General features: G+C 36.1%; 1 protein-coding gene across 1 annotated transcript in view; it reads left to right on the forward strand.

The window, feature by feature from the left end:
• Positions 1-15,904, forward strand: part of LOC129526428 (ankyrin repeat domain-containing protein 30B-like) — a 74,340-nt gene that overhangs the window by 35,540 nt on the left and 22,896 nt on the right. The window contains 4 exon segments of the mRNA XM_055360604.2: positions 2,531-2,621; positions 7,278-7,306; positions 7,400-7,472; positions 12,871-12,901. Coding sequence (XP_055216579.1) covers positions 7,412-7,472; positions 12,871-12,901 — 92 coding nt within the window. The 5' untranslated portion in view covers positions 2,531-2,621; positions 7,278-7,306; positions 7,400-7,411.

Below are 15,904 nucleotides of genomic sequence, written 5' to 3' on the forward strand. Positions count from 1 at the left end.
AATATGGCAATAGCTGCTCAAAGCTGGGCTTCTTAATTAGAAAAAGGGAAATTTCAAAACTCTTATCACATGGTATTTAATTGACAGAGTGTTCATTTTATTATAAAATAAACTAAGCTTCATGTGTTACTGATATTTCTCACAGGATTTTATACACAGTTATGGTGTAGTAATGACATTTACTAACAATATGAACATAGAATATAATTTTCAAGAAAATTTTAAGAAAAAAATAGGAGCTAAACTATTACCGGTTTTTCTTGTCCCAAGACTTCTGCAATTGTTCATACAAAAAGAAATGAATAGAGATGCCAATTGTTTTCACTAACTTCATGCTGTGAATATAAATGGCTGGACAAGAAGAAAGATTAGCAATAAAAAATATAATCTAAAAGGAAAAAGAATAAAGGCAGCTGAAGAAATACATATTTTGCCTTCAAGAAAACTGCAGACCATCATGAAGGCACATAAGTATCTCCTCTATTTCAGTGGATTTCACTGTCATTATTTCTTTGTTGTCTAATGTGTATGTCTCTTTTTTCCCCAATAGTACTGTAAGTTTTTAAAGACTGAATCTGTAGTCCTGCCTTTCCTTTGTGTGTCCCATTCTAATAAGTATAGGAAAGACACCAAAAGTTATCAGTAAAGGCTGGTTAAATGAATACAGTTGCAGTTGTAGGTGACTACATAGGTGAGAAGATGAAAAATAATCACTTGAAATGTGTTTCAAGGTATATGTTTATCCAGAAATAGCATTTAACTCAAACTATTTGGAAGTATGCTGCCATTTTTTCCCCAGTAGATTAAAAGGGAATAGATGCCTTTAGTGTAAAGATTTAAAAAGATGTAGTTATCAGTTTTACAATGGTGATATGAAAGTACATTAAAGAATTCCCATAACCTCTTAAAAATTCTACAGCAATGCTTAGTATATTCCAAATTCATTTTTTCTTTCATTGATGCCAATGTTTTTGGACATTGGCATCAATGAAAGAAAAAAAAATTGAGCGGTGGCCTGCTCAAATATATGTCTGCCCAGATCTTGTCATTGTGGTCCATTTTAAAAAGGGATTTTTGCAGACGTAACTGAGTTCAGAGTCTCAAGATGAGATCATCCTGGATTATCTGTGTGAGTCCTAAATCCAATAGTGTGCACTAATACAAGAAAGGAAGAGGAAGACTTGAGATCTACACAAAGGGGAAGGCTATATGAAGTAGAAGTTAAAGATTAGAAGCAGAGATCGGAGATACCTGTTTACCGTGAAATGTAAGCAAATATTCTCTGGGATGAGAGGGGAGGATTTAGTGTCCTGGAATGTCTTTGGTAAGGGAGATAGTCTCAATATATAATTCTTATGCTGTTTCTAAATGCCTTTGTTACAAAGGAACATGAGCGATTCTAGTGAGAGTTGTATCCCAATAACCCTCCTCCCTAGATATAGATACATCCCCGTAGGAGGTATAACCCCACCATTTCATATTGGTCCCCACATATGTGATATTTCTAGGGCTTGTTTAATAAAGACATGGAAAGTTATGATAGCCAAAACTGCATCTTATTTTGAATTTATTATAGAAGAATATAGCATGTGGCAAATAAATCCTAGATTTATTTTTTATAGGTAGTGGTTAAGATTCGTGATTGGCAATCCATAATGACTTTGTAGAGTATGTCTCTGGAATTATCTTCTGTGATACAAAAGGATATGTTATACATCTTAATTTGATCAGAGTTTATTGTCTGTGAAATCCTTTTCTGCATCTATTGAGATAATCATGTTTTTTTTTTGTCTTTGGTTCTGTTTATATGCTGGATTACATTTATTGATTTGCGTATATTGAACCAGCCTTGCATCCCAGGGATGAAGTCCACTTGATCATGGTGGATAAGCTTTCTGATGTGCTGCTGGATTCGTTTTGCCAGTATTTTATTGAGGATTTTTGCATCAATGTTCGTCAAGGATATTGGTCTAAAATTCTCTTTTTTTTGTTGTGTCTCTGCCTGGCTTTGGTATCAGGATGATGCTGGCCTCATAAAATGAGTTAGGGGGGATTCCCTCTTTTTCTATTGATTGGAATAGTTTCAGAAGGAATGGTACCAGTTCCTCCTTGTACCTCTGGAAGAATTCTGCTGTAAATCCATCTGGTCCTCGACTCTTTTTGGTTGGTAAGCTATTGATTATTGCCACAATTTCAGAGCCTATTATTGGTCTATTCAGAGATTCAACTTCTTCCTGATTTAGTCTTGGGAGGGTGTATGTGTCGAGGAATTTATCCATTTCTTCTAGATTTTCTAGTTTATTTGTGTAGAGGTGTTTATTGTATTCTCTGATGGCAGTTTGTATTTCTGTGGGATTGATGGTGATTTCTATCAAAATGTTTTGATTTTCTATACGTGTGTGCTCTTAAGTCGAATTGTTTGCAAACTAGGAAATTCTGTTTTTAAAAAAGATTTTACTTAGGAAATTTTGATACTCTTCATTACTAGGATTTTTTCATTGAAATTATTTATTGATATTACTTTTAACAGAGTCCCTGTGAGACTGTTTCACAGAAGGATGTGTATTTACCCAAAGCTACACATCAAAAAGTATTCGATACCTTAAATGGAAAATTAGAAGGTAAGAACCATTTTTTATTTAAAAAGTCATTTGACCACATATTTATCTAAACTGATGAGGAAGGATATCCTCTAATAGATGAAGAAAATTACCTCCTCAATGCAAAGCACGGAAAAAAGAGAAGTGAAAAGGTGATGAGTTATACTTCTTATCAGGTGTTGGCAACAGAGTATATTGAGAGTGCTGAAAAGGAACTGAATTATTAGTTTGAATTCAAGGTATTCCAAGAGCTGAGGAAAATGAGAAAATAATAAAGGAGAAAGTAGTAAAAGAGGAAATGAAGATCGAGAAAGAGAGTACAGAGAGGATGGGAAGGAACAAGAGGCAGGTTTATATAATGGAGGATGGTAAAATGAAATGATTCTTTAGGAAAAGATCGGGTATGGTTAGAAATTTGGGAAGAATATAAAGTGACTTTCTAGTGCCAAAACATACCAGAGAATTACAGCAAAAATATTCTGGCTCTTCCTGTCTTTCTCACTGGTGGGAAGCCATTAGGGATGGAAGCAGCTGACAATGGAGAGCTGTGTTCTATTTGCAATAGTTGAGAATAAGCATATATGCATGGCCACACATGTATATAATTCATCATATACTCTCCGTATAGACCATAAGTTTTCAAACTTTAGAAAATCATCTGAAAACCTTGTTAACAATTCACACTGTGATTCAGCCGACTAGGGACTCTGCATTTTTAGTAAGTTGTCAGGTGATCCTATTGCTGGTGGTCCTTGGACCTTGCTCTGAGTAGCAAGATGAGAGACCTTTGTTGGAAAAAATGTGGAAGAAGCGCCATTGGGTAGAAGGTCAGGACAGAAAAGGGTCAGGAGAAAGCATTATGGTGCTCCTATTTTTGAGTATGTTTTTAGTTAGGGGAGAAGAAGAAAGGGGCAATGGAATAGAAATTGTAGATGGAAGATACTACTGCTAAACAAAGAAAAAGGAAAGAATGTGTGTTGAATGGGAAGAAACAAGAGCACAAGTCTAGAGATTAGTTTCGCTAAAGAAGAGAGATTATGAGGCAGGAAGCAGGGGACAAGAGAGAAGCCAGCTAGATTATTTTGGATTTTGTATGAAGGAAAATGGAGTGAACTCACTTCGGAAGCATTTAGAATATTTTTACTGCAGAATGTTAGAGTGTGGGTGCTCCAGAGACTATTGGAATCATGAGGATTACTAGAATTGGACTAAACCTCAGTGACTCATTAATTTTCTTTATTACTATGAGGCATCAAATATATATATATGTATATATTTTGTTGATATTCACAATTTGAATAACATATACTAGAATGTAAGAACCTTGGCTTTATTTTTAAGGAAGCAAATTGTGTTGGTAAATTGCCATTTTATAAAACCTCATTAGCGAATAACATGATATACCAAATCAGTAAAATCATTTTACTGATTTTAACCTAGAAAATTTTGTTAATATTTAATAAGTCTGTTGCAACTAAATTTATAACAAATACATCACTATTGAGGGCTAATTAAATTTGCTGTTCCTGATGAGGTTTGTACATCTTCCTCCATCAGTGGATCAAGAAATACTGAGATGGCAAAGACAGAAATTACAAAAATGTTGGATACTATTGTAGCATACGGGTATGAAAATCAATGAATATTTATATTTAGTATTATGCTCCAAGTATATATCCAAGCTGATCAATTCATAACACTTTCACTGATGAGATGTCAAATCTACATTCAGCTGAATTCTCATCCGAACTGTGTACTTTCTCAATGACAGGACATATTAAAGAACATGATGAATATTTGTAATGATACAAATTATTATAATGTGTTGCATTAAAGACACATGGTGTAGCACTCTATGTTCAGCTTTTGCATTTATTTTCTCAGTGTCATGATTTGCTCCTCTGATTCAAGATCACTTATCTCCTCATCACTCAGCATATACATATTGGCATTAACATTTTTTGCAAAAACCATATGTAAATGGGTGTACAATGTTCTTGTCATTCTACAGCAACTTTTTATTTTTCTTCAGCGATTAGCTTGTTTTTCATTTATTTTAAGATTTCAGGCCAGGCGTGGTGACTCATGCCTGTAATCCCAGCACTTTGGGAGGCCGAGGCGGGCGGATCACGAGGTCAGGAGATCCAGACCATCCTAGCTAACACGGTGTAACCCCATCTCTAATAAAAATACAAAAAATTAGCCAGGAGTGGCGGTGGGTGCCTGTAGTCCCAGCCACTCAGGAGGTTGAGGCAGGATAATGGCCTGAATCCGAGAGGTGGAGCTTGTATTCTGCCGAGATCTCGACACAGCACTCCAGCCTGGGCGACAGGGCGAGACACAGACAAAAGAAAAAAAAAATCATAGTGTGCATTTTTACTTTCCACCACATTTAATTAGACTCTCTTCATGGTGACTAAAAAGCATCATAATAATTACAGATGTCAACAAGCCTTTGTTTAAGTGTATGTCCTACTTCACGCTATGTTAGAAGTTAAAAGTGAAGTAATTAAAATGCAAGGATGCATAGCCATACATTTCAATAGCCATTACAAATGTGGCTCACTAATCTTTAGAGCCATGCCACGTGACCTGTCCTGATTTTAAAAAACTCCAGTGTACACCTTTATAAAAAAAAAAAGTAATTTAGAAAAATAACGAAGGTAGTATTTCCCTGCTTGCTTCCTCTGCATCGATTTTGAACTTCAGGGATAATCAGATCACAATTTAAAACCAGAGTTTTCAACCATACATAGGATTCCTAAATGCCAAGTGATAAACGGTTCGTTGATGGTGAGATAGCTCTGAATGTTTCATCTCTGCGTGTTTTGCTTTTTTATCTTGTCTTAGAAAGGTCAAAGACAGCTATTTTCTTCATAAAGGAAAATATTTTGGTTACATATTCATTTCCTATCTCATGACACTCTGCTTTCTTTGCACTTAGTGAGGATGTACATTTATCATATTTTTACCTAAAACAAGCAGATGAATTAATGGTATCATTTCCTATATATGAATTTCTGAGGTTTCTTCAGTGCTTCAGAAGTAAAGTTTAAAGATATTAATGAATCGAGAACGATCTTCTCATCGTAATTAAAGCGGGTTTTTATTTAAAGTGTATTGAATACAATTTTAAGCACTTTTTTTCTAAAACACATACCTGCAACACGGTCATGCATATTTAGCCTTAAAATGCTTGGACATAAATGTTGTGTGTTTTAGACAGTTTATATCCCTGAAGTGTCTTCATTATTGATCAATCAACTCTCAAAGGAAACAACATATATACTTGATATGTCTAAATATATTAGAGTGTGTCTTACTGAAAAATAACAAAGTAGAGAAAAATGAGAGATTAAGCATGTTATATTCATATTATTTGATGAAAGGAGAGATATTTCTATGTCAAAGAAATGTCTGTTTTTTCTTGAAGCTAAGCTTTCTATAAAAGCTTTTTCATAACAGTGGCTTAACAACTCACATGGTATAACAAATAGAATTAGTTTTAGCAACAAAGCAATTGTAGAATTCATTCCTTGAACAATAAAACTGTTATTTTCAATAACCATTACTCTAAAATTGAAATATGCAGGTTAATGATATGTAAAAAGTCTCTGGAAATTGACGTCTAGTTTTTGATACTTTCATATCAGGTGTTTTTTCTTTTGTTGAGACAGAGTCTCTCTCTGTCATCCAGGCTGGAGTGCAGTGGCATGATCTTGACACACTGCCACCTGGGCCTCCTGGGTTCAAGTGATTCTCACAGCTCTGGCTCCCAAGTAGCTGGGGTTACAGGCATGTGCCACCATACCTGGATGATTTTTGTATTTTTTGTGGAGACAGGGTTTTGCTATTATGGCCAGGCTGCTTTGGAACTCCTGGCCTTGAGAGATCCGCCCTCTTTGGGCTTCCAAGGTTCTGGAGTTACAGGCATGAGCCATGGCACCTGGACTGTATTAGTTTGTTGATGAGTATGCTTTGACTTTTCTGTATAAGTGGATCAGGAAATTTTAAGAAGACTAAACTAGAGAACCCCAGAAATGTGAAAATACTCGTATTTCACAGAGGTTCAAAAATAAATATATTTATAAACTTTTATTCTGTAAGTAGATATTTATGCTGATGAATTTAGAACATTCTCTGCAATGATAAGTAAATTGTACCTTTGAATTCTCATCGGAGCTTTGCAATTCTTAAATTACAGGACAAATTGAAGAACATAATAGCTACTTGTAGTATATTGACATAAGTGATTCTGATGTGTTTCTTTAATAATATGTCATAGCATTCTACCATTAGCTTGGACATTTATTTATTTATTTTTGGTGGAGGGGTCATATCTTGGTCATCTTACTAAATTCAACCTCTTTCCTTTTATGGCAGCTTACTCTTACCGGTATTAGGATTTTCTGCTTTAGTTAATGTCACTTGAAATATATTTTGACTGTTGAAATCTTCACAGCATGTTTGAGGAAATTTATTTTTTAAATTTTGTTAGGTATATTTCTGTCACGCTGGCATGTTAACAAACGCAATAACCCAAAAGACCCCAAAACCTAGTGTAATCCCTTTTCAATCCAAGCATGAGGATTCATCTTCATATTCACACGGCATGAATGTTTGGTTGACTTTGACAGGCTTGCGTATAATCAATTATATATGTCCCTTTTCTTTTAGAGTCTCCTGATAAAGGTGGTCTTCTGAAGGTAATAACTTTTATATTTTTATCTTGAGTATTAACTACTTATTTTATGAAGTATACATTATATAATAATTATTGTGTTTCCAAACCATTTTAGCCTACCTGTGGAATGAAAATTTCTCTTCCAAATAAAGCCTTAGAATTGAAGGACAGAGAAACATTCAAAGCAGGTAAATTTTGTAATTTTAATTTTAATCTGGAATTAAGAACATTAAAATATTTGAAATGCCAAGAGCCTTTTTATTCCCAATGTTGTTTTCTTTTCCAAATTGGATGGGAAAATTTGATACAAATAATGCCAATGTTAGTATTCATGTTTGAGAAAATGCCATTTACAAGCGTAAGATTTAGAGATTTAAAATAAATTCTTCTGTACCTCATGTGGTTCTTCTTTAATATCCTGATACTATAAAGTTTCCAATTTGCAATTTCTATACGTGCTCGGTTTTAAGGCAGGTGAATTTTGACACTGTGAAATATTTGCAGTGGTTCAAATGCTGATTGGAATTCTGATCTTTACTTTGAGTAAAGTTTCACTTGCTGACATGACAGTTGTGAGTGTTGTCACTCTGAGAATCTAAAGAAAATCGGTTTCTTGTTTTTCTGATTAGGTGATTGTGTTTGTGTGCGTGTGTGACTTATAATTTTTAAAAATCATTACTTGATGACTCTTTGCTAGACACGGTGTTTTAGAAGCGTGACTCTAAAACACTTGGCCTTAGTATCTTTTTATGCTACTGTAATTAATTGCCTAGAAGTACAAAACAGCCTAAATTAGTTTTTGTTGTCATTCCCATGCATGTTTAAAACATGTTACAACAGGCTGTGCATGGTGGCACATGCCTGTAATCTTTTTATGTATCTTTTTATGCTACTGTAATTAATTGCCTAGAGGTACAAAACAGCCTGAATTAGTTTTTGTTGTCATTCCCATGCATGTTTAAAACATGTTACAACAGGCTGTGCATGGTGGCACATGTCTGTAATCCTAGCATTTTGGGAGACCAAGGTGGGCAGATAACTGAAGGTTAGGAGTTCCAGACCAGCCTGGTCAACATAGTGAAACCCTATCTCTACTAAAAATAACAAACAATAGCCAGTTGTGGTGGTGGGTGCCTGTAATCTCAGCTACTCTTGAGGCTGAGGCAGGAGAATTGCTTGAACTTAAGAGGCAGAAGTTGCAGTGAGCAAAGATTGTGCCACTCTAGCCTTGGTAACAGAGTGAGACTCCATCTCAAAAAGCAAACAAGCAAACAAACACAACCCCAGAAATTCACCACATATGTGTGTGGTTCTAGATTATGTCTAGAATTTGTTTTCATGTCTTAAATTTTCAATAAATAGTTGTACACTGTACATATTATTTTGGAACTTCCTTTTTTTTTACTTATCTTATATTTTAGGTGTACTCAATACAGTTAGCTCCGCTTTGATTTCAGGCTTCATAGTTTGCGATTTTAACTCTAAAACACATTTAATTAGGCTGTCTTTCATAGCCACTGAAAGTCAACATCAAATGATAGCTTATATCAGAGAGCTTTTATTGAAGTGGGAGTCTTTACTGCTTCAACTAATATTAGAAATTAAAATGAAAATATTTAAAATACTGGAATGCATTTTAAATATTTGTGTTTTTGGAGATGGAGTTTCCCTCTTTCGCCCAGGCTGGAGTGCAACGGTGTGATCTTACCTCACTACCCCCTCTGCCTCCTGGACTCAAGTGATTCTCCTCCATCAGCCTCTGAGTACAAATACTCATTTGTAAACCAGTCACTAGAAAAGCAAATGTTCTTACTGTGATTAGCTTAGAATAATGATTTCTCATTTTGTCGATGAGATGGGAGTAATGGAATAATAAATATGTAAATAAACTTTTGTTTCTGCTGTAAGAAAGAAAAAATAATTTCTATGCATTGGAATCCAGCAATGTTTTCTGCACAGATTCATTGGAATTGTTTGAGCAGGGGAGTCCCAAGATTAGATTTAAGTATCAGAGCATTCTGGTCATGGTATAAACCAGACATTGGCAAACTTTTCTTGTAAAGTGCCAAACAGGAAATATATTAGGTGATGTGGTCTCTATCACAGCTTTTCAACTCTACCATTGTAGCATGAAAGCAGTCATAGATAACATGTGAAGAAATAGGTGTGATTGTACTCCAATAAAACTTTGTCTAAAATCCATTTGGTAAGCTGAATTTGGAATTCCATAACCATGGGTTGTGGAATACAACAGTTTGCATTGTGTCCCTTAATTGAGGGACCACGATACCAAGTCTCCACTAGCTTTAAGCAGCTTTTTCAATACTTTTATATACTCTTTCTTTTGTGCTGATAATTGTTGTCCCATGATGAAACCCTCGCCTGAACAATTTCCCCCGAACTTGGAAATCCTGAGCAGGCACCAATGACTTACTCGCTGCCTGCGCAGTTCTTTTCACCTTCATTTTTGAGGGGTCCATCACGATCCTTTTGCATAGTTTGTCTTGCCACCTGCCAGGTCCATCCCATGGACACTGACCTAAGTGACAGATGAGAGACATATACTGAAACAGATTTTTTGCCTGTCATTGCAGGTAAGGGGTTCTGCTGCCTGAGTCTGCATTGTTGGCCTCGATAAGCCTGCAAAGTTCACATTTATTTAGTACAGATTAAATGACAAAGCTGTTGAGTAAACATCACTAGAGGGTAATTAAGATTGCCAACCCCCAGTACAAAGCAATCATGCACCCTCGGATGATCAAACTTTTGTCTTAGGACCACGTGAGTAAACAAGGTATTTAGATAAACTCCTCCACATTCCCTAGATATTTGCTCTATTGCTACCAACTCAAAGTAAAGAAGATTAGGCTGTTTTCAGCCAAATCATTTACTGAAGCTATGCAACCCCCCAGCCTTCCAAGAAGTTTTGTGTCTATTTCCTATAACTATCTTTATAATTTTTTTAACCACCTTGTCTGATCCCCTACAGGTAGGGTTGCTTTTTTCCTGTGAAAGCCATCAGTTAAGGGGCCATGTCTAACTAGGAAATATAAATATAAAATAAATAAGTTTGTATTTCCAGTGGCAATGGAAAGATAAAGCAAATGCAGAAAAGAGGTACAGTTAATATGATTTAGTGATTATTGAGTTGAAAAAGCTAGGGGAGAGAAGAAATTTCAGGTCATTCATAAGTTTCCACATGGGGAATGCTCATGGGGAAGGAGTAAGAAATTGTCAGGTCAACAGAAAAGTGCAAACAGTCATGGGACAGACCAACCATTTTCTTTACATATTGAGTTCAATGAAACATTCATGTGGGATATTTTCAGTAGGTAATTGGTTTATACGTATTTCTAGCTGGAGATAGAACTCTGGTTGGAGATGCAGGCTTAGAATAATTTTATTATAATTATTAAGCAAAGCCATAGATCTCACTGAGCTTATCCATGATGCAGAAGATGTAGAATAAGAAGAAAGCCATTGACAAAATCCTGAGAGTATCAACATTTCACAGAGTCACAGGACTTGGTAAAGGAGACTGAGCAGTGGCTAATGAAAAGTAGGAGAGGAGTCAGAGAAAGTGATGTTGCAAATTTCTTTTAAATATGAGAATTTCAGCAGTAAGATTATAACTGAAAAGTCAATTGGATTTAACTTACAAGTTCTTCAGTGGTAATCTGTTCAAAAGAATTATTTTAGAGTTGTTAGGTATAATGTTGATGTGGTTAATATTTCTGGCGTCCAAGAGGAAATCTCCCAAGATCCTACCTGACTTTTTGCAACTAAAGCAGCATATATACACAGGGTCTAGGAAATTGTCTAGACTGGGGAGTACACATGCCAGCATTTTTCCAGAATTGTCAAAACCTAAGGGTCATGTGTGAGGAAAAGTGTTGTCTTTTTTATCTGCTTCTTGTGGAGAGTGGAGATCTGTATTGTTTCTCTCTCTCTCTCTCTCTCTCTCTCTCTCTCTCCCTCTCTCTCTCTCTCTCCCCCCCTCTCTCTCTCTCTCTGTCTCTCACACACACACACACACACAAGTACAGTAATTCATCCTTATCCAAGGCGGGTATTTTCTAAGACACCCATTGAATGTCTGAAACTGTGGATAGTATGGAACCCTATACATCCATGCTTTTTTTCTTCTATAAGTGCATATTTGTGATAAAGTTTAATTCATAAATTAGGCACAGTGAGAGATTAACAGGAACTCATAATAAAATATAACAATAACAATACATTGTAATCAAAGTTAGGTGAATACGGTCTCTCAAAGTGTCTTGTATTGTACTCGCCCTTCTTTTTTGTGTGATGACTGTGAGATGATATAATGCCTATGTGATGAGATGAAGTCAGGTGAATGAGGTAGGAGTTGTCATGTGGTGTTAGGCTACTAATTATTTCTTGCTGTCTGACCACACATCAGAAGGAGGATCATCTGCTTCATGTGACCCTGGATCATTGAGCCATGATAATGTTGATGGTTGGGATACAGGAACAGGCCATTTTGATGACTAATGGGCAGATAGCATATACAAAGGGATGATTCATGACCTGGATGAGATGGAACAGGATGCCTTAATATTTCATTGTACTCCTTAGAATGACACATTATTTAGGACTTATGACTTGTATATTTCTGGAATTCCACATTTAATATTTTTGGACTATCATTGACCATGAGTAACTGAAATCACAGAAATTAAAGAGACCCAGATTTGCAACTGGTGTGTGAGGGAAGTCTTGTGAGACTGAGCACTCAGTCTGTGGGATCTGAGACTATTTCTAGATAGACAGTGTTGGAATTAAATAGAGGACGGTCAGCTGTTTTTTGCTACAGAATTCATTGCTTATTTGTTGGTGGAGAAAATCCTCCACACATTTGGTCGCAGATGTCTTCTGTTTTAATGATTTTGGTATGAGAGCAGAGGGAAATCATGTTGTGTGTGTTTCTTTCTACACATACAGCAGATAAGAGACTACTGTATACTCTGTTCTAACTGCTTCTAGTCCATTTGTCTAGAAATTATACTTTCTAAGCTTGACACTGTCCACTTATACCAATTCTGCTAATAATACAGTTTTCTGTCAGTCTTATAGGGTTCTGTTTGGATTATGACTATTGTACACTGTAGTTCACTTGCAGAGATCAAATTGTGATAAATTCCATTTTTCCTTGCATTTGAGAACTACAAAGGAGGGGAAATAAGCAATCTTAATGCATTAATTTCCTACCAATAGTATACTTAATAATAATTTTACTATAGTCTCAACGTATGGTCCCAAAAGAATGCTTTGTAACAAATCATCTGAGTCTTTGTAACAAAGTGTCAGAGTATTATGCTTTTTAAACCAAGACCTGAATCACGCATGAAAGTGTGCATGATTCTTCTAGTTAAGTTGAAGTCTTGCAATGTCTCCCAGGCTGCTTTCAGACTCCTGGGCCTCTCAGATGATCCTCCTGCCTCACCTTCCCAAGTAGCTGGGATTACAGGCATGTGCCATCATGCCCTCTTATGTTTTTAATATTCTGTATTTTTTATTTATATTTGTTGATTTAATGTATTTTACTCTTTTATTTAATAGTGGATGTGAGTTCTGTAGAGTGCACATTCAGGTAAGACTTTGCGGTTTTTTAAAACGTATATGTTAACTCAGAAAATATAGAGAAAAGAAATCACTATCTGCCGAGTATTCTACTCTGGGCTAGACAACGTATTATGTGCTTAATATTTATCATCTCACATAGTCATCACACAGCTTTGCAAAGCATCTGTGTCACCTACTTTGTATTAATCAGGCAAATGTGATTCAGAGAGGTTGATTAATTGGCCTATGATGTCACAGCTAAAAAGTAGCTGACCCTTGAGTTTGCCATCTGCTTACCTTGCTCCCTAATCCCTTCTCTTCCACCTCGGCATAGATTGATGGAGACCTGTGGATCACTAGGATCAAGGTACAGGACCAGATGGGATCAATTCACAAATTCACATTTTGTTATATGTTAACTCTTTTTAGAGATTTCCCATAGAACATTGATTAATCCAAGACTTTGTTCTAACATGTTTAACCTTTAAAGTGGTAACCAGTACCTTGTTTTTATCACCAGCGTTTTTAGAGCAGATCTTACTTAGCTGTGGCCACAAGACATAGGCTTTTGTTTCATATGCAATACGAGGTAAATCCTATAGATGGATTATTTCACTCTTAGTGGAGAATATCTACATATAGATATGTTAATCATATTTAGAGGCTATTTCTTATAGAATTCTCTATTTACTGACTTCTTAGTTTAGTTCTTCTTCAAAGCAGTCCCCTCTTAGTTGCATACACTCTTAATTTTCTTTTCTAGAGTCTTTTCTCTTCTTTCATGACTTATTTATAATCTTTTCCTGATTACTTTCTTCTCTGCTTTCCTTGGTGTTCTTTTCTTCTATTATTTTATTTCTTTCTGCCAGCCCCGTTTTTCTATAGCTAAAATTAAAGCACATGGAATTTTAGGATTTTAAGGACTCTTGGAGACTAATCAAAATACTTTCATATTTTAAACTCTATTTAATATCCTGGAAAAATTGTTGTTCACATGGAGAATCTGAAACTCAAAGTGACTTATTTAAATATAAGAGGTAGCAGAAGTAATATTTAAACTCATTTCAAAGCCCATTACTCTTGTTTTTATATCATCATGTAAGTGAGTGTTTGAATAATAGAAAGGAAAAGGGGATGGATCTGATTAAACAAATGGAAAAGAATAATGGAATTAGCTGGAAAACCCAGTAGAAGTAGATAAGAATGGAATTATCAGGGAAAGGCCAAGTTTGAAGAGAAACAATCCCAGGATTGGTAGGAGTAAGGGTTTTACCAAAGAGATCAGAATATTGGATCTTATGACAAGTTTGATGAAGATAAATTAGAGGACCAAAAACACAGAAGACATTGGGAGTTATCTAGAAAGGCATACTAAAATAGGGTTCAAAGAAGTCCTGAATAGATTGCTGCTTTTTTTGCTTGTTTAATTGGAGGAATGGGCAAACTTCAAGATTTCTCTTGAAAGATTTAGAAAAAAAGACCAACTCAGAAAAGTCTCCACAATCAGAATAGAAATGTCCTATTCTGTTCTTTCACCCCAAATCTCACAGGAGTGGCTTAGAGCCCCTTGAGTGCTAGGGGATTGAAGGTTGCTGAATTACATAGATCTGTGGCCTAGCAGGTGTCCCCTCCCGTTTGCCTCTTTTTCCAAGCCTGTGATGTCCTACCCATGTACATGTAAAGCAGGGGGAAGATTGGCTGTCAAATAAGTCATGGAGCTTCAGTTGGGTTTTTGGTAACATGACTGAGACTCCGTTTAGTTGTTTTTCAGGAACAGGTAAATACAGAGCTTATTGGTTGGTCATTGAGTTTATCTTTTCAGTAATCTGTGCTTAGATGAGCTAAATATTTAAAGGTTGGAGACTGCCATGAAGCTCTGCAGAAGAAAGATCTGGAAGTGGGAGACACTTTCACTATATATAGTGGCTCCCACTTCCAGATCTTTCTCTCTGTATATATAGTACTTAGAGAAATCCAACTATCAGGACTCAGTTTTTCTAGCAGTCTCTCTCCTTGGGTATAAGTACCTACGAAGATTTTTAAGGCTTTGCTAGTTTATGTAGACCTGAACAAGGAAGGAAAAGTATAAAATAAGTAGTTAGACTTTCTTACTTTTAATGTTTCAATTTTTGTGAGAAAAATATTCCCAATAACAAATATAGATTTGTATTTTGACATTTTTAGGTTCAGCTTTTCAACATTTCAGATATTTCAGGGCACTCTCTTGTAGCGTTTTAGGGTGAAGGGAAGCAACACGGCCTTTTTAAGTGGTTTTTATGCTGAAAAACAAAGAATGTCATTTTCCAGTGACACAGATTAGTCTTTGAATCAGAGATAGACAATTGATAAGGGACAAGGTAACTGTACCTTTCTTCCTCATTTTAGGTTATCAAGTTTGTTCCAGTTTAGATATCAAAAGTTATGTCAGCCATTAAGTACATTTTCAGTTCATCATAGAGGACAGCTTGTGAGGACTAATTATACTCAGGGTATGCCAATTATATTGGCGGTCACTATTTTTTATGGAACTAAGAGTGAGTGTTCATTGGATGTTACAGGTTGGAGAGATAGAGTCGAAAATAGGTAAACACAATCTTTTTTAAAAACAGAGGGGCCGGGCGCGGTGGCTCACGCCTGTAATCCCAACACTTTGGGAGGCCGAGGCGGGCGGATCACGAGGTCAGGAGATGGAAACCATCCTGGCTAACACGGTGAAACCCCATCTCTACTAAAAATACAAAAAATTAGCCGGGCGCGGTGGCGGGCTCCAGCCCCAGCTACTGGGGAGGCTGAGGCAGGAGAATGGCGTGAACCCCGGGAGGCAGAGCTTGCAGTGAGCCGAGATCGAGCCATCTCACTCCAGTCTGGGCGACAGAGCGAGACTCCGTCTCAAAAAAAAAAAAAAAAAAAAACAAAACCAGATGGCATATTTTAATTATGCCAAGAAACATGATTTAATATATTGAGGACTGATCTTTCCCCAGATTTTGTTTTTTGTTCTCATTTTTTGGAGTGAGCAACAAGATATGAA

The sequence above is a fragment of the Gorilla gorilla genome, chromosome 14 (assembly GCF_029281585.2).
Source record: "Gorilla gorilla gorilla isolate KB3781 chromosome 14, NHGRI_mGorGor1-v2.1_pri, whole genome shotgun sequence".
NCBI classification, from domain to species: domain Eukaryota; kingdom Metazoa; phylum Chordata; class Mammalia; order Primates; family Hominidae; genus Gorilla; species Gorilla gorilla.